The following is a 20,897-nucleotide window of genomic DNA, read 5'->3' as shown; positions in this document are numbered from 1 at the left end:
GGACATTTTGCCTTTTTTTTATTTGTTAAAAATCACAATAAGACGTGCTATATACCCAGCAGCGCCAGGCTAAAAAATCAAATGTTTAATAGTATCCTCCGTCAGCCTTGCCCTGAGCGTCCAAGATACCCTTCCAGTACTTCTTCTCGAATTCGGCCTTAGCGTTGACATCAAGGAGAACCTCAACATATCCGCCCTGCTCCCATGTCAGAAGCGCTCCTCCTCTCCCACTGCCTCCTCCGTTACCTGCTCGCGGACCTGGGGAACCCAAACGCCGGTGGGGGGGAAAATAGCTCCGATGAGAGCGCCGAGAACAGGGGGGGAGGGGCACCACTTTCCAACAACTTCTCCGTTCACGAGGGAGTACTTGGTTCCCCACTGGGGATCGCGGATGGTGAGGTCAGACTCGTCAACTCTTCCTCCGAACATCTCAGTTCCGGTGGCGGAGTTCTTGGCAGAGATGGCCCAGACCTTTCCGTTGCTGTATCTTCCGACGAGGACGGCTGCAAGCTGCGTCAGACCCACATCTCACTCCCTTCACTTCATCCTCACCAGTTCCAGACACCAAGTTGTCAGCCTGTCTGTTCACAGCAACCTGATCGGAAGGAACAACGCGAACCCAGGCCTCAGCCATGCGAGGGCCGGTCATGCGTCCAGGAGCGGAGGTAGCAGAGACAGCGGTTCCCTGGAATCCAGATCGGAGAGCAGGAGCGAATCCGCCTGCAAGAGCATCAGGAAAGGCTGTCCTCTTTTCCGTTGAAGGCGACAAGCACAACAGCCACCAAAACCTCCATCCACTTCACAAATCATCAATTACAAGTGGCGAGGCCTTGCAGGCTCATGAAACCGCACATAAATGAGGGCTACAAGACAGTAGACTTTTACATGGTGCAATCCTATCCAAAAGTCTTCTAATCCCATCCCATATCACCCCAAGAAATCATTCCATGGCTCAACAGCCGCTCCCCCATAAAATCCCAAGAACCCCCCAGACCCAAAAAGTTACACACAAGATACAAGAGCACACTCTTCCATCGCTGGTACATGTGAGAGGAGAGAGGAGCTACCTGCAGGCGCGAACGCGGAGGCGGAGGCAACGCATGCGGCGACAAGGATGGCTCTGAGCATGGCGGGGTCGGTGAGGCTCTGCTCCTCCCCCGGGAGAAATGATGTCACATTTCCCACCCCCCCAGCATTTCCCTACCCCACCCTTCCACATATGTACCCCCCTTCAAACTGGACTCTAGTTCTGGAGATCAAATGTTCTGAAAGTACCGGTACTAATTTGAAGACTACCACCCAATCAACAAAAATACATCCGGACACCCCTGCTTTTTATACCCAAAAGGTTAGATGAGAAAGGGTTCATGACCACTTTCTGGCTTCAGATGACCTACCCCACCCCTATTGAGGTCAAATGCACGGGAAATGCACACCCTCACCCTCTCCTTTGCGGATCCCATTTCAGCCTACCCGTCACCGAGTAACCCCCCACCCTCATGGGACACCACCCCCTCATCTAACTTGGCAATATCACCCCATGTATACCCCCACCCATGATGCAAACCCCTACCCCTCTACTCAATTGATAACCCCTACCCCCTGAATTCCAATCTCATGTCTTATCTGAGACTGAAAAGCTGTTCACCCCCACCACCCAAATTGATGACCCCACCCTTGATCTAAACCAAGCCTCGATTCCAAATCACACCCTACCCCTTATTTCCAATGGCTACCCCACCCGAGCCTACTTGGGACGATTGACCCCCTGGTTTTCTCCCACCCCCCCATCTCACCACATTCCTTATGAGTTGGACCCACCTACCGACCATCAACGACCTCCACCCTCGCTTGTTCCAGTCACCCACCCCAGAGGATTTGGATCTCAACCCCCCAAAAATGACGAATCCGATAGGTTATATACAGGGTGGGTACTTAAAATTATCAACACAGAGAATTGAGAATTCCTTGGATTGTAATAGCTTTTTAGTTAATTAATCAATTTTTCTATTGAAATTATTTATCTTATTTTATTGGTATAGGCTGTTGAAGAGACTTAGGACTTCCATTTCGTCTCTTACACCGCACTCACACCATACGACGATAAAATGACCTGGGGTCCACATCTCTCGTCACAGAACCGAAATTCACCTGGGCCCGCCTCGCTTTTCATACGGTGACTCCGGGAGTCACTCAGCCCTTGTTGGCGGCCGGCCGGGCCCGACGAGTCTCTCGGCCCTGAGGCGAGCCTGGCCCGGGCGAGCGGGGGGCGGAATCGGAGGGGAGCGATCATGATGAGTGCTGGAGGGGAGAGCTTCGCATGGCGACGAAACCATAGGAGGTTTCAAGAGAGATTCGTGGAAGAGATACGGGAAACTCCAAGGCCAGGTCTCGATCCCTGTGTTCCCATCTCTCTGGTGTTTGCTCCAAATGGCTTGCGACTCCACTTTATGTATCATGCAGCTGCTGTGCACTTCAAGGATTGGGCAGTTGGTGACCTTGTGCTGCCTTGCTTATGTTTATGCTTTCAGATCTCTCCCTTACCATTCATCAAAAGTGCTCCGACTTCGGGGAAGATCAGGTGGATGAACTCCCATGGTATCCCTGCCTTGCTCCTGTAACAATTGTTGACAGGCCACAGTCTGGGATGGTGCGAGGGTGCTATCCGCCTATCTCGCAGACCGTCAGCACTTTGCTGATGACTTCTGGAAGGGGAAGAGGGTGCTCGAGTTGGGCGCTGGCACGGGCATGTGCGGCCTCACCCTGGGTATGCTGGGGGCCATCGTGATCGTCACGGAGCTTGCAGAGGTTGTACCGGTTCTGAGAGAGAACATAGAGATCAACAGGCTTCAACACGCATGCACGGCAGAAGAGCTGCCATGGGGAGAGCATCAGAGCTTCGAGTGGTTCCAGTCAAGCGCCCCCTTCGACGTGGTGATAGGGTGTGAGGTGGCATATGCGGTAAGCTTTCAGAAGCAGCTCGTGGAGACGCTTGTGGCATCCTGCAAGCGCGAAACCCTCGTCTTCATCGGACACGAGCACCGCTGGAAAGATGTGGACGAGTGGTTCCTGGAGGAGATCGGAAAGTACTTCGAGTGTGAAACCATCCCATTAGCACACCACAATGAGCACTATCGATGTCCCAACATATCTATCTACAAGCTGAGGCTCAAAGTATGAGAGCTGCTCTGTGCTCAGCTCACGGGCACGAGCGTAACACTGGAGGCTGCAACTGTTTGTCTCTAGGATGGGAATGATGAAGCCTTCCGACTGCGGAAAGATTTATTAAAGAATCTCAGTGTTTTGCGGACGCTGCCGATTTCCACATCTCAAAATCTGACAACAAAAGTTCGACTCGATGAGCCACATGAAAGTACAATGTAAGAAATGTTCGTGAGGGCGCGATACACTTCTTAATCTCCTCGCTCCCACACCTTCATCGAGCGAGAGCCAACCCCAATCTGCAAGGTTCTTCGCAGACGCGTGAACACATTCTCCTGGACATAGGGGACGCCATGTCTGTCACAGATCTCCTTGATCTTGGGAGCCATTCGCTGGTACGAGAGCATGGACATGTCCGCAAACATGTGGTGCTCAATCTGATAGTTCAACCAGCCATGCATGAAGTCGTTGACGTTGCCCCCAGTGCGGAAGTTCACAGACCCGATGACAGCTCTCAAATAGAACTCATCGCTCTTGACCTATCGGCCCGTTAGCCCACCTAACATTGTCAGGGAAGAGGCACCTTGACGGGGGTCTTGAATCTGTAAACATCTTCTCCAGCATGATTGGGAACGACAATGATGAAGGAGTGAATGTTGGTGAGCACTTCAGCAAGGAGAAGGTTGGCAAACGCAGTCATGGCGACAGCATGCCCAAAGCTGAGGTGCGAGTCAATCAAATTTCAAACCATCTCAATAAAGAACTTACAGAGCATAGAAGATCAGGGGCGTGATGACGAAGTGAGCAGTGAAGTAGGGTGCCAAGCAGGAGAAGACAACTTTGGCAGGAAGAAAATTGAGTTTGAACATCTCAGTAAACACCTACAGAAATTGTCATCGATGGAAACCAAGAATGTCATTCATCTATGTACATATTTGATCGTGGCGGCCTTGCTCACATCGCCGAAGTCCCCAGGAGCCCTTGAGAGCTCGAAAGGCTGTCCACGTGCATCTCAGCAACGGCAAGAGTAAAGCAGGATGTTCTCAATCGACCTGAACGACAGAGTTATCTCCCCTGTTGCTTGCCAATAGCTTTTGGCGAGCAAACATCTCCTTCAAAGTGTTGGGGGCGTAATAGAACCACTTCCACATGACCTGAAACCCAGAACATCAGCAGGTAAGAAAGCCATTGCAGCACAGAAATCTGACCATCAGAGCGAACATCTGGAAATACTTGAGGAACTTTGGCTGATTCGACACACGGATGCTGTGCGAATTCCTCTCCAAGAGATCAGGATCTGACCCTTCTCCCAACTCATAGTGATGCATGTAGTTGTGCTCCACATCCCACGCCTTCAAAGATTCGTTCTCAGCGACAGCCAGCGCACAGAAAGAGACGATTCAAGACCTCTGGAAGCATCCAGTCGCACCAATCGATGAACCTCCTGATTGGGCCGCGTGCAAACTTGGAGCGATGGAATCGGCTGTCGACACCAACCTGACAGACAAACACTCAGCCTCGTCATCCTGGCTCATATCATGGTCAAACCTGAGCGCTGTAGCCACCATGGCAAACGTGATGGCCAATCATGGTCCAGCGAACACAGATAGCAGTGCTCAAGCAGAGAGCAGAGATCGGGTTCCAAGGAAGCACAGCAAACCCAGCGGTAGCCAGGCCGATAGCGTACAGGACGTACGACCAGGTGAGCATCTTCTTCATGTGCTTCACATCTTCCTCTCCCTGGTTCTGTCTGAATTCCTTCTCCACCGCGCGGACCTGCAGCATGTTGGTCATTTCAAAATCTGAATCATGAGCAAGCCATCACCTCGTCAGCCCACGCTTTCAGGTCCAAGTTCTTACGCCATTCGGGGATCTGTCTTGCACATCAGCCATGAGGAGATCAGAAGAACTCACTGTTACTGACCTTCTCCAACGGCACACCTTCAGGCACAAGAGCAGGAGCCATGGGCATGGAGGCAGCTGCTCGCACCTTGAGGAACGAAGGTGCTTGTCTAGAAGGCACAGTGTTGACTCCCTGCGTTCTCAACGACTTGGGCGCCCTGAGAATGCTGGACGCAGGAGCAAAGGCAGCTGCAAATCCAGCATTCGCAACCAAGAGAAGCACAGGAAGAGTGCGCATCATTGGTTCAGAAGCTTCGATGGAAGGCCTACAAGCAACATGGTGAGAAACTTTTGCCTATTATGACACAACTGGCACAGATAAATTATAGGTCACAAAACATATCTTCCCGCCCTTTGTAAATAAGGGATAAAGTGCTCTCTCACACAACTAGCTGCCATCTCAGGAGCGTATGTTCTTTGAAAGCTCACGTGAAATCAACAAATGGTTCACTGATTCCTGCTCGGGGATCTTCACTTGCCAGACAAAGTGAAAACGGGCTTTACTTCTCTTCTAATTGCATCCAGAGACACATCACACTCGGCATGACCGACCCCATCCCACATCAGTCCTTACACCCCTTCAGGCAATCTACAAGTTACATACGAGGTAGCCCAGTGCATGCTCCTTGAGATGGCATCGAGCAAGGAGAGGCATTTGAGCTGACAAGTATGAAGATGTCAACACCCTAGAACTTCACTCCTGCTCTCTCTCCTTCCTCTTCCTCCCCTCCCCTCCCATTCGTTCCTTCCCGCCATGTGCCATGTCCCGCCGCATCCACCACCGGCCCCCCCCCTGCACAACCACCCCTATTTGTTCGCCCCACCCCCACCCAAAGATGATCACCCCTACACAGTACCACCCCTACCATGATCAAAACCCATCCAGACCTTCACTACCATCAGACTGTTCAGATAACCCCTGTAAGACTACCCCCTGCATTCCTATACCCCAAGACGAGGGGCTAGGGGTACACATCAACATGAGCTGGAGTACCCTACCCTAGTAAATCCCATCTTTTCTATATCAAAAATGACACTTCCGATGCTCAGGCAGTCAAGTCAATGCCACTAGAGTACCCCACCCTGTACAATCTCAACCTGGACCCACCCCAAGGATAGTGCACCCCTTTACTTACGTATGGAATAATCATGTGACCCTTCCATGAACACCCCCACCATCTGTGGATCTATCAACCACCCCTTCGATGGACCTCCAAGATGACCCCAAGAAACTCAGATGAAGGTACCGGTGGTAGCAGTGACGGCCTCCTCCTGGTCCTTGTGTGCTTGACTTGGCCAGAAATTTCAAGAATCCTTTGCCCTAGGTTTCAACTATTAAAGAATATTTTGAAAAATGTGGGTACTTTTCAAATTTCATCGATCATCAAAGAAGCTGAACACAACTACTAGCTAGCAGTCACGCCACGGTGATTCGGACCGTCATCCGCGGCCGGGCCGCGGGGCCGGGCCCGCGCCGGCCACCGGACGGTCGCGCGGTCGCCAGGCCGTCGGCCGCCTCCCGGAGCCATGATTCCGGAGACAGTCCGACACTGAGTAGTAAGCCAGTGTGTCGGCGGCACGGTGCCATGTCGGAGCCCGGGGATCACTGCTGGCAGTCGCCACTCAGGCTCCGGGAGCCTCCGAGTCAACGGCGGCGAGGCAGTTACGGTGATCGGTACTACGCCGGACCGTCGTACACTGACAGTACGACTGAAATGATTCGAGGAAACGCGGCACTGCAGTCATGAGCACGTATCGAGCTATTCTTGCATCATTTTGTCAACTGCGTCGAGCACCGACTGCTCAATCTTCTCCTGCAGAGCTCGCTCGAACGCATTGAGTACGCCAATCTCCTCAGAGCTGAGGCCCTTGGCCGCCCCCTCGCTACCCTCTGGAAGGTCAGGGTTGACCTCCTTGGGTTCTTTTGCCTGTACCATGGTCTCATGGGTATGACGCCAGCAGAGTCCATTTGGACAAGAACTCTTCCTGGTCTGTTCCAGCACCGCCTGCTCTTTGTTTTCAGAAGACGCGAGATAGCAGGAGGCAGCTGCAGCTCACGGTCGATTGGCGAATGTGGTACGCGCTGCCTACAGTTTGAATCTCCTCGTACGCAACGATCATTGAGTTCCCCTCTTTCCCTTGCAACGTCTTGCCAGCTCATAGTCACTTGACAGCACAGGTAAACTCTGGGCAAACAACCTGAAGCAGCCTGACGTTGCGAACGGAGATATCAATCGGACTCGCTGATCCGCCCATGCAGGCATGAGCCTCATACATCATCTTGAGGGCACCTTCTCTCGAGTGAAGTGACCTGTGGAGTGGTTACGGTGAGGAGTGGAAAGGTCGGGTCGACCCATCAGAGGACACGATGCTGAAGTCCGTGGCCAGCACACTTGGAAATCTTGAGAAGGCTTCTTCGGTCATCGGGACAAGCCCGTTCAGCCACTGCAAGGGTGTGAGGGTAACCACAAGGGCAGGCCTGCCCACCTGAGCGAAGAAAGAGTGTAGCTCTTCAATCTCCTTCCTCACCGTTGCCTCCTACAACATCCAGTCATGCGATCGACCCACAGGAAGGATCAAACAGTCATCACCACGTCATCCTGATTGACCTGCACCTGCTGCTCTTCATCCTCCTCCTCGTTGAGCACCTCATAAAGTGATGTGCTGCCCTGAGCGCTGTGCACTGCACTTCCTAACATCTCCATGATGCTCCTGCGCTGAAGAATGAGAGCATGGCAGCCGAGTTTCACAGCACCGTCGCTCCTCTTCAGAGAGCTCTTCAGAGAGCGTCCATCCAGAAGCATCTGAGAACCCTTGAACTTGCGTTGAGGGCTGAGAGCCCACCAGCTGCAAACGTGAGAGGAGGAAGGAAAGAGTATTTTCCACTACCTGCATGCGTTCTGCTGGGATCGACGAGCGTCCGCAGTCCCTGACGACGATCTCGGCCTGAGAGTTGGGAGACATGCAGCAAGAGACTCCAAGTTCACTTCGATGAGGCGTCAGATTGAAATGGTCGGGCCAAGGGGATCACCTCGCGCAAAAGTCCTCCTGGTCGAATCGAAGAAGTACTCGCTGGCAGACTCCCCTGGATCTAAGGAGTGAGGGACCATAACAGATTTGAAGAGAGCACGGGGGAAGAGGAGATCAGATGGTGTTGAAGAACCAGTCATGATATGTGTCTTACGTGTCAAGCAGGGCTACCACATGATTGTTCGCTGAAAGATTATAAGCTCCTGACCGTGTCTACATATAACAGGACTTACGTGCGATCTCAAACTCAGGCCTCACTTGCAGACGGTGCTCATCAACAATCTCTCTGAAGGCCTTCACATCCTGGTAGACCAATGTCAGAACACGACCCTGCACGGAACCGCAGCATCACGCCCTCACATGGTCCACAAGGATTGCTGCGCTCCCATTTTTGTCGACCTTATCCACTGTCACACGGTACCTGTCATGGTCTTTTCGCCATGTGCTGATGCGCAAGGACTCTCCACTCTGCGTGTTCAACAGCACCAAAGAAGCGCTGGCATCTGGCGACACCCCAACAAACTCCAGACAGCATCCTGCAGTCACGCTGCTTTCCCGTGAAGGTTCGAGCGTGAGGAAGGGCATGAGAGTGACGACTTCGTCCTGTGCGTGTCCCTTGCCTTCCAGCATCCCTGCGCTTCCTTCTCCTCCCCCCCCACTTTCTCCTTCCATCGCCTCTCCCCTCCCTCTACCTCGCGGTCTCATCAACATTCGCATCGTCGTGGGATCTGCCATGGCGGGAGAATTTGCTCTTTTTTTATTTTACAGGGTTCTTTTTTAGTTTTACAAGTTCGAGTCCGAGGCCCGACTCTCAGGTCTGTCGTAGTCCTTGTTGATCTGCTTGAAGAGCGACCGGAGACTTTCTGCGTCAGAGTCATCCTCCTAGCCCCTCCTCCTCCTAGTCCCTCCTCCTCCTAGTCCCTCCTCCTCCTAGCCCCTCCTCCTCCTAGCCCCTCCTCCTCCTAGCCCCTCCTCCTCCTAGCCCCTCCTCCTCCTAGCCCCTCCTCCTCCTAGCCCCTCCTCTCCTAGTCCCTCCTCTCAGTCCCTCCTCCTCCTACTTCTCTGGGCCTAGTCTCTCCTCGGGGGCCTCCTAGCCCCTCCTCCTCCTCCCAGTCCCTCCAAGGCTCCACCTAGCCGACGGTCCATCTGTTCCTCCCCCTCCTGTCCTACTCTCTTCTCCTCCTACTGCTAGACAGCCCACCCTTGTCCAACTTCCTACTGACGGTCAGTGGTGACTTCCGAGCCGGTTGACCTTGGGCTGGCACGGCTCCTAGCCGACTCCTGCTAGTGCCAACTAGTTCTGTTTGCTCCTCCCTCACCTTCAATCCCGTCGATGAATCGCTCCTCTCGCCTGCCGCCTTGTCAGTTGTCATCCTCATCCTCATCCTCCCTCTCGTCCTCACGCCAGGTTCGTGTGCCCGAGCACGGCGTTGACCGCTTGTTTCTGTCCATGAGATTATCAGTCTCAGCACCTGAGCCACGGCCTTCGCACTTCCTCCTCCGTCAGATCAGCATACGTCGCTGGCAGCCGATACGCCAAGTCAAGTCGCAAGTGACTGTCGTCCTGCTGCTCTTCCGATGGGCCGCTGAGCTCGGAGCACAACTGAGCAATGGCATCCCTAGGGTTCAGTCAGGAAGGAGGAAGCGAGAGAGCGAGAGAGAGCGAGGAGGCTTAAGAGTGTAAAGGATGAGAGAGGAAAGAGGAGGGGGAGGAGGAGAAGGGGGAGGAAGGGAAGGGGGAGCGGGGAAGGAGGAGGAGGGGGAAGAGGAGGAGGGCACCTGCGGTTGATCTGAGAGAATGACAAGACCTGAGAACACGCTGAGTGTGCGAGGAGATGCAAGGAGAAGACTGACCTTGACGTCTGCATGACGACCGAATCCTACAGAATCATCAGTGAATCGACAAGCAGCAAGAGGAGGAGGAGGAGGAGGAAGAGGAGCAGCAGCAGCAGCAGCAGCAGCAGCAGCAAGAACGAGGAGGACGAGGAGGGCGAGGAGGAGGGAGACAGTTGACCTCGATCGAGCTCAAGCCACTTTGAGCCCAGCAGTGCAGGAGAAGAGACTTCTTCCCTAAGGATTGCGAGTCAGGACGGGGAGGCAGGAAAGGGGGGAATACTGACAGGGCAGCTAGCTGCCATCCCTCCGAGGAAATTCCAACTTGCTGTGCTATCACCCACACGCCAGCGCCTGGCTCGCTTCTTACACGCTCCCTGTCCCTGAGCGAGAGCTTGCGCCCTTCATGGCGGGGCTGGACTGAGAAGTCATACTGCAGCCTCCTGCAGGAAGAGATGAGGGGAAGAGGAGGAGGCAGGAGATGGCGATCACGAGAAGAAGAGGTAGGAGGCGTCTGCAACCGCCTCTTGCTGGAAGACGGGTCTGAGAGATGTGTCAACGAAGACCAGGAGAGAGCAGGAGAAATGAAGGCAGAGGATGGGTAGAAAAGGAGAAGGGAAAGAAGGTAGGAGGAGATCGTACTTGTTGTAATGGGACATGGGAAGGCGACGATATCTCCCTAGGCTCTTCTGCTGCAGGTGAACATCTCCAAAAATCTGAAACCATCTGCTCACGACCGTCGAAATCATTCCAGGGCCTCCTCCTTACTTCGATCATGTCGTCATCGCCATGCTCCTCCTGCCTCAGCAAGTTATTCCTCTTCTCCTCCTCCTCAGTAAGAGCAGGAACCTGCACGTCGAACTCAAGTTCCCTCAAGCTTGTCTCCACCTCCGATGAAGGATCGCGTGCCTGGTCGGATTCTCATTCATCTGCTCCTCCATACCAGGCGCTGCTTTCATTGATCTTTACCTTGGCAGGATACTTCCGATGCGCCATCTTGTAGTCTTCTAGCAGCAAAATCTTTCTCTGATCGTCGTCCAGCTGAAAGCAAGGACGTCAGGCGGGAGGAAAAGGAGGTCTGCGGGATGGAGGAAGGAGGAGACGGAGGCGAGGGGAGGGAAAGGAACATGCTCACCTCCTCAAGTTTGTGCATCACAGCATTCAGCACGGTTTCGATGTTCTCACAGTCGTCTTGCAGCTCCTGCGGGCCCGTAGTGAGATGGGCCCTGCCTTCTCCTGCCCCCCCGTGTCCTCGTCTTCTTCCTTGACCCTCACGAAGACGATCGAGCAGATAGGATGGAAGTCGAGAGGGAGAGGGGAAGAGGAAGGGGAGGATTCGAACCTCTACATCCAAGTTGAAATATTCCTTCATAATTCGCGGGAGCACGAGGAAAAGCCCGCTGTCCTGCAACACGTCCAGGAGATCCCGCTGACACCTCCGCACCCGCTGCCGCCCAGTGACTGTCTCCTCCTCCCCAGCATGCTGACGTCACCTGCATCGCCTCCTCAAGGTCCTGCCAAAGAGTTAGTGGCTTGTTGACGTAGATCATCAGCGAACCTCAGACAAGCGTTCTCTCCTCTCTGCCTTGGTCTCCTGCCATGGAGTGAGAGGGCGCGCAGGCATGCATGCGGAACAAGAGGAAACGAGAGCAGAAACCTGTTTGAGCAGCTTGTACCGCTCCTCCCTGATGACTCTCAGATAGCGAGAACCACCACAAGACAGAGAAGTAGGAACAGGGAACGGGAAGGTAGCCAAAGGAGAGAAGATGACAACAGCAAGACCTGATACGCAGCTTGTGCTTCAAGTCGATGGTGAGCGAGTAAAGCTCCCTCTTTGCCAAGCCCGCCTGCTCGCATTCGGCGGTTACAGAAGCAGAACGAGAAGAGAAATACCATTGGATTAGATGAGAGATGAGAGGAAGGACAGAGGAGAAAGTGGGAGGAAGAGGAGGAGGAGGGAGGAGGGAGGAAGAGGAGACGGTCACCTTGGCACGTGCATGCCTTCTCCAGTCTTCGATTGTCCCGAAGTTCCTTCCTTTGGCAATCACACGATCTCTGAGACAAAGAGCAAGTTGACATCCGAGGAATCAGGAGACAGATCGTCATGATCACTTCAATCACCTCGTCCGCCATGCGATGGAGTACTCCTTTTCTTCTCGGAGCTTCTCCCTGGGCACAATCAATGGGAAGAAGGGATACGCCTCCATCTCCTCTACTCTTGTTTCGTCGTGCTCCTGCTCTCGTCGTCGTCCTCCTCTTGCTCTCTGAATCGGAAGAAGTAGATAAACTCTTTCGAGTCAAGCTTACAGTGATTCAGTCACCCTCTCCCTTCCGCCGCCGCTCTTACCGATCGGTCTGCACATCCTTTATCGACTGTGTTGATGATTTCCTGCCAGCAGCTCATCAACAGGGAAACAACTTTGTGTTCGAGACTCACAGCAGTCATGGTGCTGTCGAGGATGAGGTAGGAGTGGAACAACTCCTGGTTGGGAGCGAAAGAAAAGGGGCAGTTGTACTTCACGCACGTTGGATCCTTGCATCGCCAGATCTAGTAGGAGGTGGCAGACTAAGAGAGGAAAGGGGAAGCGACAGCAAAGGAAGAATTGACCTCGTGGAGATTCATGCGGTATAGACCTCGTTGCATTTCTTTCTGTCAAAAAGGCTCAGAGGAAAGGCTCAGAGGCGGGGATCGATCATGGTCAGGGTCAAGAGCTGTTTGCACCACAGAAATGTCGCCTGATCCGTTGACATCCATGAAGATGAAGGCCTGACATGCAGTTTGATTGTCTTACAGAGCTTATCAGGAGGAGGGAGCAAACCTCTGCAGAGTTTTCAAAGATGAAGCGAAATCTTTCCTTCAGCTGATGGCAATTAGAACCAGACAAGAGGACATGTTCTCGCACAAGAGAGATAGCCTCCTTCAGCGATGTCCCTATCCCCGGACGACTCGCCGTCCTCCTCCTCCTCGTCTCTTTCACCTGCGAGAGCTGTTAGAGCAAGGAAGCATCCTCTTTCTACGCACCCAAAGCAGAAAAAGACGGTGGAGGCTGAACCCCGAGATTCTTTCCATGCTCTCCAGCACCCTACCAGCTCAGCTCAGATCACAGCAGGAGACGTAAGACTTGCCTTGAGGCAGATTGCTTGGTCTGGAAGCTGCGAATCGCCTTCCTCCTAGAGGCTGGTCAGAGATCGCATCTCAACGGAGGTAGACAAGTGACCTCGGAGTCACAGCAGAGGAGCGGCAGGCGAGGACAGAGGTATTGGAGGGAGACTTGATCCAGAGAAGATCGTGTGAACGGTCGTTGACGTCGAGAAGCGAGTCATGAGCAGAGGCTTCGAGAGCAGATAAGCTGTCAAGACTGTCGATCGGCAAGTTTGCAAGGGGTCGAAAGGCATGAGCTTGCTCTATGGCAGCCTGCGAAAGTCGAGTTGTGAGGAGAGGGAGGAAGGAGAAAGCTCGTACTCTTGTCCTTGGAGACGAGAAGTTGTGGCGACGAGAGAGCGCGAGCATCGACTTGTTTGGCATCGAGGGCTGCGCGAATCATCAGCATCACACCATGAATGCAAGAGACAGGAGAGGTGTCCTTCAGTCTACTTCACCTTGAGTGAATTTGCCAGGGCCGCGGCTGGCGGGTCGGCATGCTCCAACTCTTGCTTCTTCTTGACAAGGTCATGGATCTGCTGCCTGAGCTGCTTGGAGCTTTTGCTCTGCCCTACAGCAAACCTTTCCTCTCGCTTCTTCTCTTCCTCTTGTCCTTGCTCCTGTTCGGCGGCACTTGCCTCGTCCACTATCGTTGCCCCATGGTCCTTCGCTCTCCGCAAGAGCGCTCGCTGATAAGCTTCCTGGACAGCTCGCAGAGCTTCCGTCTTACGTTTCCGTCTGCTTCCCTCCAAGGAGAACTTCTCCTCGCCCTCGCCCTCGCCCTCGCCCTCGCCCTCCCCTCCCTCACCTTCTTCCCGCCTCCTCATCACCAGCACCCTCCGCACCGGCATTGCCGCGTTTAACGCCGCCATTTTGGTTAAATTAGTAAAAAAACAAGTCTGTACCTTTCAATCATCAGTCATCTGACTCAACGGTCTGTAACGGCATGCTCTTGTCTTGTAACGGTTTAACGGCGGCTCGGCTCTGCCTGCCTAATTCCGGCAAATATGGCAGGAGGGGGAGAGCGGAGGTGGCGGGAAGGAGCGGCAGGGATGGCAGCAGGAGCTCTCGTCCTGTGTGTCATGCTGTCGAGTCTCCAGTCACCGTCATCTCTCCTCGTCACTCGTCTTGCTTCCGCGTCAACAGCAGCTCTCACAAGAGGGTTCTTGTCAAATGGCGATGTTGGACGGATGCGGCAAGACGCCACGAGCGAGGAGGAAGCGGCGAAACAGCTCGGGGAAACGATACACCAAGAGATGTCACTCCTAGCTGCCAGACCTGATGCAAGCTCGAGTAGCATTATTGCGGCGGCGGAGCTTGCAGCCACCAAGGTAGCAAATTCGTCCACGTATGTTGACCTCATAAGGTTCCTTCAGGCTGCGATTGTGGCAGCAGCCCAGCGAACTCAATCCGAGGCATCTGAGCAGACACGTGATGAACGAGGATTTCTTGCAGGAGTGAATCAGGACATGAAGATGCGCCAGCTCGCTCAATATTTACACCTCGACAAACGACGAGTTGCGCATGAGAACCTGCAGTCCAAGGCCGGCAATGCCAGGTGAAGAATGCCGTGGAGCTTGTGGTGTGCGGTCATGACATCATGTACAGACACAATGACGAACATGGAAGCTTTGCGAAGAAGGGTCAGTCTCAACGAGAATGAACATGTACACGGTATTTTGACCCCCCGACAGGTGCGGTGGCGTCCAGACAGGCAAGCGAGAGCGGACATGTTCGGCGCAATGTCCGTTCTTCTGTCTTGCAATTTTGCTTTTAGGCTTACAGATCAGCTCCAGGTAAATCCAGAGGTGCGAAACGCGCTAGAGAGCGTCTTCCATGGAATTCTACACAAAATCGATTTGTTTGAATCAACACCTTCGCTCTCCGAGACTAGCAGCAATGAAGGGATCTCAAGCGCTACTTCGAGACCCAAGTCTCAAGCCAAGCAGGCACAGCAACGCTCCTTGCAGGTCTTGATCTCTTCCTCCCTCCTGCCTGCCTCAATCCATGGTTGAAACCTCACAGGTACAAGGACCCAACAAGGAGCAGGTGATCGCCAGTGAACTGGCAAAGAGGATCCAACGCCTTCGTGAGAGGGAGACCGCACATCGAAATGCAGCGCTCCTGGTGAGTTGAGGAGTGCGAGTGGAAGAATCTAATAGACACCAAGGACATGAACGAAGCTTCGGCAATTAAGAAGGCTGCTGCCCTCAAGGTAACCCAGAAATGTTTGAGATGCACTTGATTGATCACATTCGATCGCAGATTGCTAAAGTTTTCCACGAAGACCACCATTCTGAGGAGGAGGTGTACTTGTAAACTATCTTGTAAATTACCCATTCAGTGAACCCACAATATTCACTTGGCCTATTTTCGAACAAGTTCCTTCGGAGAGCACTGGTATTTCAGTTCCATTGAAAGAGATTTCACAAATCAATTTAACCTTGATGGATTGCTCAATATCCGACCTGCTAAATCGGTCAAAGGAATGTTTGACAGGCGTACAACTTGAGCACCTGGCGATAGCAATGTGCATCCACGCTTCTAAGAGCGGTTCTAGTCTTTCGAGAGGCCACTGTTTCATGTCCTATCAGAGTTGCATGTTCCTGTCATGTTTCAGCACCTGCAGCTGCCCATCGCATGGGGCCTTGGACGGATCCTACGACGGCATCATGCTACAAGAACTCTTCCCTCGCCCTCCTCCACAGGGTCCTTACCTCATCAACCTCAATGAAGATGCCGTTCACCCCAAGAGCCGCCGCCATGCACCCGAGCTCCGGGATCATACTCGCGCTCGATGCTCCACTGACGACTGACTGCCAGGGTGGCTGAGCGACACGACCAAGCATGGGGGGAGGCGAATCAGCTCTCATCACCTTCACCCCGTTGGAAAGCTCTACGATGTTAGCAGAAGGCTGTTGTAGACTGTGCGTGACGTCCAAGACCACAGGAAGACCGCTCTCCTTCATCCAAACCTGTCGCATAAACTCAACGGGCCACACGTAGAGATGCTCGCCTGCGATCTTGAGAAACTTGAACGGGCACCCACCAGATTCCTTGGGTCAACCACGAGGTCTGAGTATCCAAAACTCGTCCCACGCTCGCAGAGCATGACCTTGTCGTTCCCAGCTCGAAGAATCTAAGACCAGGAGTGTTATCCACCACCCTGTAATGAGACTGACACTTCCAACCTTGTTCGCCGCCTCTCGCATGACCGTAGCAGATGCAAACTGTCCCTTCTTGATATGAATGATTCTTCCTGTCTTCGCTGCAGATACCAACAAGTCTGTCTGTCTGCACAGGAATGCTGTGCGGCGTCAGACTCGCAAGGAGAACGAGAAGAGGCACCAGGGATCTGAATCACATCTGCCACACTCGCAACCTCCTCAGCCTGTATGGCACCATCAGGAGATGGCAAGGATGAGGCGAGGAGCAAGGATGGGGAGAAAGGATGGGGAGCAGGTACCTGCTGGGTCTCGTGGATGTCGGTGATGATGGGCAGATCGAATGCCGACTTCACGTCCCTGAGGATCTCGAGGCCCGCATGCAGGCCTGGTCCTCGGTAGCTGCCCCATGAGGTTCGGTTTGCCTGGGCGGGAAATGAGAGAGAAAGAGAGAGAGAAAGCTCAAGAGAGGTGGGGAGATGGAAGCGAACGCTGAGACCGGCAGGCATGAAGACAGAAGAGCAACGAGGAGATGAGGACACGAGAACGGGGAGCGGAGAGCAGCGAGAGGAGGGAGGCAAAAGGAGGCGGAGGAAGGGGAGCAGAGCAGAGCAGAGGTGAGAGAGGACTGGGGGTCCAGGACCTTGTCGAACGAGGCCTGCAAGCCAGTTTAACCTGGGGGGATACGCACAGGGGTCGGCTCACCTTGAAGATCATGACGAGACCTCTCTTGGCTCGGATGTCGGCGATCTTCTCTGCCACTCTCAGAGCATGTTCTCTCCCCTGCAGCACGTTCGGCCCTGCGATCACAAACAGCGGCTTCGCCCTCCGTAGCTGCTCCCACACCATCTCCTGCTAGCCCTCGAACCCCACCCCCTCTTCGTAGCAAAAAGACCCCCACCCTAGAGGGTCCCAATGGCAAGTGGGGGGGCGCAATGAAATCTGATGCTCGTTCCATGCATGCCCCCTCCCCCTCTCCCCCTCCTCCTCCTCCTCCTCCTCCTCCTCTCGTCAGCTACCCCATCAGACGTTCCTGCGCCGTCAGCCCTGGGGAAGAGGAGCTTCTCAGCTGTCCTCGATGCTCCCGGTGCTTCGCGGTACCTGAGATTGAGCACGTCATGCGATGCAGGAGAGGTGCGGACGGGGATCGAGGAGGGAGGCGGGAGCTCGCAACCAGGTTGATCGCAAATTGAGGATGATGCTGTGATTGACAGCGTGAGATGATGCAGGGAAGACTATCCTGACGTTGAGAGAAGGATACTACGACATGAAGGTAGTGGAGGAGGAGGATGTTCCTCAAGGTAACCTTGATACAGCACATCAACGTCTCATCGGAAGCATGCTTGCAACTACACGGAAGGCTTGCCTTGGAGACGGAGAGAGAGAAGTCCAAGTCGAGGCAAGGCTGCTCTCATCTCAGATTGCACGACCAGGCCGCCGACCAGGACTGCCCAGTCTGTTTGTTTGGTCTGGATGGCCGCGACAGCATCGTCATGAGCAGATGGACATTCAATGCAGGAAGTAGCGGAGCAATCAATCACATCCACTCGTACATCCCCTATCCTCACACGCTGGACGCTGAGATCCCCTCCTTGCTCCTCGTCCTCGGACGGCCGTGGAGTTTGATGAACTCTCGCCTTCAGTGCGGGAGAGGTATCATCGTCCACATGGTGGGCCAAGGAGGAGCGATGTGTGAAGGGTGCGTGCTTGAAGGCCTGGACAGCAACGAGCTCCGTGCTGCCTTCTGTGTCAGCATGGAGGAGTCGGCGATGATATCGGTGAACATGAGCGTCCTGCAGGACTCGGTCGGAGCGGTGCTGCGATGCTCAGGGTCAAGTTTAGCCGATCTGTCACGATGTTCGTTGCAGTATGGAGGGTACGGCATGTCGCTGGAGGGCGATGCCATTATCAGAGGTTCTGAGCTCTGCCTTCGGAGGATCCGCATCGGCGCACTGGTAGTCCCCGCCTCGTCCAAGAGCACACAGCTAGTGCTGTCTGATTGCTACAGTTGTCAGACGGAGACGTGGGGATCGGAGAGAAGGCCGAAGAGGCTGTTGCTCTCCGCATGCTCCTTTGAGCAGAGCCAGTGGGTGCTCAATGAGCGTCGAGCGAACGCGAGCGAGTGGATGCGATCGGGGGTGTACATGAAGAGCCTGAGGAGCGAAAGGGCCTTCAAAATGCAGGAGCCGACTGCAGACCAGGTAGCCAAGGGAGCGCTGATCCGAGCGGAGCAAAGGAGAGTGCTGCAAGAGGAGATGAACCGGCCTGTGGAGTGGATGAAGAGGAGGAAGTTCCAGCGGACATTCGTCGTCCTCAAACAAAGGCTCGAGAACAACTCCGAGGTTACCAACAAGGTGGAGGTTGATTCTGAGGAGGAGCTGTACAACGACGATTATCAGTTTGTGACCCGCAAGTCCCCCAACTCTCCGATCACAATGGAGCTCGTGAAGGCTACGAAGCAGGAGGAATCGCCTATGTTCCGCGATGTCCCAGTGGAGGAGGTGGTCATGCGAGATTTCAACGAGCACCTTCGTTACTACCGGCCATTCCCGGGGCTGAACTTTGAGGAGGAAGAGGAGGAGGTGGCGGAGGAGGAGGAGGAGGAGGGAGGGGAGGGAGTTCACAAGGACAAGGACAAGGACAAGGACAAGGAAAGGCAGGAAGGGGAGGACTCTTCTGCTTCCTCCGAGTCCTACTTGGTATTGGAACGAGCGTCGTTTTCCTCCCTTGACCTGGAGGAGGAGTGGAAGGAGCGGTCCGTGTACGCGCCATGGCTCAGAGACTACGAGGTCCTCGCCTCTAGCAGGGACGAGCTCGACCCCTACAACTGCACGGGGAGCAGAAACCCTCTGGGTTTTCCCCCTGACGTTCTCATGAACCTCTCCTCCCCGACTCTCTTCCTGGAGAACTCAGAGTCCGAGGCCTTCTCCCCAAAGATCCTCTACGACAGCGTCAACCAAAGCTGTCGGTTCGCCTTGCCTGGGGAGAGGAGCGACAAGAGGAGAGGAATCTTCCTGTACGATGCGTACGACGACGACGACGACGTCAAGCGGAAGGTGTGGAGCGGGAGGAAGGATAGTGACGAGGACGAGGACGAGGACGAGGACGAGGACGAGGACGAGGACGAGGAGGGTAGGGGATGGGGTTATTCAGCATTTTAAAACGAATCATTCACACTTTGAAACAAACTATTCATACTTTAAGAGAAATTTCAGACTGACTTTTTAAACATTCAACAAACTTCAGCAGGTTTCGGCCACTCCTAGCCAGAGGTTCTTGTGATAAGTTGCAACCTCATCTTCGCGATCTGTCAGCCAGAGTGAGAACGAAAGAGACAGAGGACAGGGAGGAGGGGCAGGCAAGCAACCAGGGATGGAGGGAGGAGGGTGGGGGAGGGAGGGAGGTGAGTGGAGGAACGGACGGACGGAGGGGAGGTGGAGGGACGGAGGAGGCGAGGGAAGGGAGGGGTGATGGGGAGGGAGAGGAAGGCAGGCATGTCACCGCGTTGGGGGTCATGGAGGTGTGCTGCATTCTTGTCTCCCGTCCCATCTGAGTGAGGACAAAATCTTTGATGTTGTTGGAGAGAGCCTTGAGCCTTGCGCCACGTCAGCAGGGGAGGGAAGACGCGTCAGAAAGCGGGAGAAGGGATGGAGATAGGGTTTGTTAGCAGGGGAGGGGAGGGGTGGCGGGCAGCCTTGAGGTCTCACTTGGTGATGCCTTTGCTCTCGCCCGGGATGGAGCCGAATATGATGATAATGACGAAGACGATGATATGCTCGAAGACAAACGCGACTATCCACTTGCTCTCCGAGTTCACCGAGAGCTTCCAGATCACGTCAGCCTCGTCCTCCTCCCCTCAAGCTCCCTCTGCTACCTAGCGCCACACACACACACACACACACACCACCCCTCCGTCTCACCATCGAAGCCTCACCCACCCACCCCTCATTCCCCCTCCTCTTCTCCTCCACTGCTCACATTGAAGGCTCCCAGCACACTCGAAGCAGTCTCAAACACTACGACAATGTTGGTGATCTGATGAGAAATCAGCCGCACGCCCGCACGCCCGCACGCCCGCACGCCTGCCTCCTCCTCCTCCTCCTCCTCTACCATCCCCTAGTCCTCTTCATAGCCACCTCCGCTTCTACCTATCCTCCTCCTCCTCCTCCTCTACCTAACCCCTCTTCCTCCCAACTCTCCCGTGTTTCTGGCTCCACGTTCTTCGCTGGTCTCTGCTTTCACGTCCCGTCCTCTTCCTTCACCTCCTTCCTCTCTCACCACACTCGCGAGGGCTGTGGCCTTGAGCACGTGCATCCATGTGGTGGGTATGGAGGAGACTGTCGGCAGGTCAAGGTAGAGCGGCTGGGCAGCAGTAGAGCCAGAGGAAGAGGAAGAGGCGGGAAGAGCAAGGATGGGGAGGAAGAGGAAGGAGGGAGAGGAGGGAGAATGTAGAAGGGAGGGGAGAAGAAAGGAGAGAGAGAGAGAGAGAGAGAGAGAGAGAGAGAGAGAGAGAGAGAGAGAGAGAGAGAGAGAGAGAGAGAGAGAGGAGAGGAGGGAGAAGGAGGGCAGGGAAGGGAGAAGAAGTGGAGCGCGCCTCTCACCCCTCTGAGCCAGCGGCCGACGCTGCAGATGGCAGAGTTTGTAGCTGTCGATGAAGCTCTCAA

The 20,897-nt window shown here is 54.3% G+C and overlaps 7 protein-coding genes across 7 annotated transcripts in view; 2 read left to right on the top strand and 5 right to left on the bottom strand.

Moving 5' to 3' along the window:
• Positions 1 to 85: 85 nt before the first annotated feature.
• Positions 86 to 504, bottom strand: GUITHDRAFT_68984 (hypothetical protein; the record flags this gene model as incomplete). Its single annotated transcript, XM_005834990.1, has 2 exons — positions 86 to 196; positions 247 to 504. Coding segments are annotated over 2 exons (369 nt in total), but the record flags the coding sequence as incomplete, so codon positions are not given.
• Positions 505 to 2,450: 1,946 nt separating this feature from the next.
• GUITHDRAFT_137017 (hypothetical protein) lies at positions 2,451 to 3,180 on the top strand (the record flags this gene model as incomplete). The annotated part of the gene is made up of 3 exons (XM_005834989.1): positions 2,451 to 2,493; positions 2,532 to 2,581; positions 2,635 to 3,180. The coding sequence occupies 3 exons, from the start codon at positions 2,451 to 2,453 to the stop codon at positions 3,178 to 3,180; spliced, it is 639 nt and encodes a 212-aa protein (XP_005835046.1).
• A 233-nt stretch (positions 3,181 to 3,413) lies between these two features.
• GUITHDRAFT_106145 (hypothetical protein) lies at positions 3,414 to 5,305 on the bottom strand (the record flags this gene model as incomplete). Its single annotated transcript, XM_005834988.1, has 10 exons — positions 3,414 to 3,701; positions 3,746 to 3,881; positions 3,931 to 4,043; positions 4,121 to 4,159; positions 4,215 to 4,316; positions 4,371 to 4,514; positions 4,570 to 4,659; positions 4,711 to 4,938; positions 4,988 to 5,035; positions 5,087 to 5,305. 10 exons carry the CDS (start codon positions 5,303 to 5,305, stop codon positions 3,414 to 3,416), a joined length of 1,407 nt encoding a protein of 468 aa, XP_005835045.1.
• Positions 5,306 to 6,824: 1,519 nt separating this feature from the next.
• Positions 6,825 to 13,920, bottom strand: GUITHDRAFT_106144 (hypothetical protein; the record flags this gene model as incomplete). The annotated part of the gene is made up of 42 exons (XM_005834987.1): positions 6,825 to 7,070; positions 7,123 to 7,212; positions 7,264 to 7,375; positions 7,418 to 7,509; positions 7,552 to 7,602; positions 7,656 to 7,776; positions 7,820 to 7,911; positions 7,954 to 8,050; positions 8,096 to 8,149; positions 8,249 to 8,279; positions 8,328 to 8,397; positions 8,455 to 8,714; positions 9,414 to 9,445; positions 9,498 to 9,538; positions 9,587 to 9,713; positions 9,874 to 9,902; positions 9,949 to 9,974; positions 10,109 to 10,164; positions 10,215 to 10,370; positions 10,420 to 10,470; positions 10,570 to 10,643; positions 10,696 to 10,776; positions 10,897 to 10,968; positions 11,063 to 11,128; positions 11,270 to 11,374; positions 11,421 to 11,441; positions 11,486 to 11,521; positions 11,585 to 11,612; positions 11,710 to 11,774; positions 11,913 to 11,982; positions 12,049 to 12,096; positions 12,144 to 12,191; positions 12,249 to 12,316; positions 12,365 to 12,475; positions 12,536 to 12,577; positions 12,650 to 12,694; positions 12,747 to 12,788; positions 12,831 to 12,905; positions 12,950 to 13,010; positions 13,146 to 13,342; positions 13,391 to 13,459; positions 13,528 to 13,920. 42 exons carry the CDS (start codon positions 13,918 to 13,920, stop codon positions 6,825 to 6,827), a joined length of 3,651 nt encoding a protein of 1,216 aa, XP_005835044.1.
• Positions 13,921 to 14,221: 301 nt separating this feature from the next.
• On the bottom strand, positions 14,222 to 17,082 carry GUITHDRAFT_159515 (hypothetical protein; the record flags this gene model as incomplete). The annotated part of the gene is made up of 10 exons (XM_005834986.1): positions 14,222 to 14,234; positions 15,586 to 15,644; positions 15,693 to 15,728; positions 15,787 to 16,044; positions 16,119 to 16,208; positions 16,261 to 16,376; positions 16,418 to 16,460; positions 16,536 to 16,658; positions 16,877 to 16,891; positions 16,939 to 17,082. 10 exons carry the CDS (start codon positions 17,080 to 17,082, stop codon positions 14,222 to 14,224), a joined length of 897 nt encoding a protein of 298 aa, XP_005835043.1.
• A 111-nt stretch (positions 17,083 to 17,193) lies between these two features.
• Positions 17,194 to 19,394, top strand: GUITHDRAFT_137011 (hypothetical protein; the record flags this gene model as incomplete). Its single annotated transcript, XM_005834985.1, has 3 exons — positions 17,194 to 17,410; positions 17,463 to 17,534; positions 17,752 to 19,394. 3 exons carry the CDS (start codon positions 17,194 to 17,196, stop codon positions 19,392 to 19,394), a joined length of 1,932 nt encoding a protein of 643 aa, XP_005835042.1.
• GUITHDRAFT_162518 (hypothetical protein) overlaps positions 19,375 to 20,897 on the bottom strand; it is a gene marked incomplete at its 5' end in the record, with an annotated part of 5,532 nt that continues 4,009 nt past the window's right edge. Inside the window, 6 exons of the mRNA XM_005834984.1 lie at positions 19,375 to 19,540; positions 19,735 to 19,828; positions 19,941 to 20,056; positions 20,212 to 20,268; positions 20,512 to 20,570; positions 20,835 to 20,856. Of these exons, the coding sequence (XP_005835041.1) occupies position 20,268; positions 20,512 to 20,570; positions 20,835 to 20,856 (82 nt within the window). The 3' untranslated portion in view covers positions 19,375 to 19,540; positions 19,735 to 19,828; positions 19,941 to 20,056; positions 20,212 to 20,267. The remainder of the gene's footprint in view (positions 19,541 to 19,734; positions 19,829 to 19,940; positions 20,057 to 20,211; positions 20,269 to 20,511; positions 20,571 to 20,834; positions 20,857 to 20,897) is intronic.

Source organism: Guillardia theta (genome assembly GCF_000315625.1).
Source record: "Guillardia theta CCMP2712 unplaced genomic scaffold GUITHscaffold_23, whole genome shotgun sequence".
NCBI classification, from domain to species: domain Eukaryota; class Cryptophyceae; order Pyrenomonadales; family Geminigeraceae; genus Guillardia; species Guillardia theta.
This window is presented reverse-complemented; position numbering and strand designations above follow the sequence as displayed.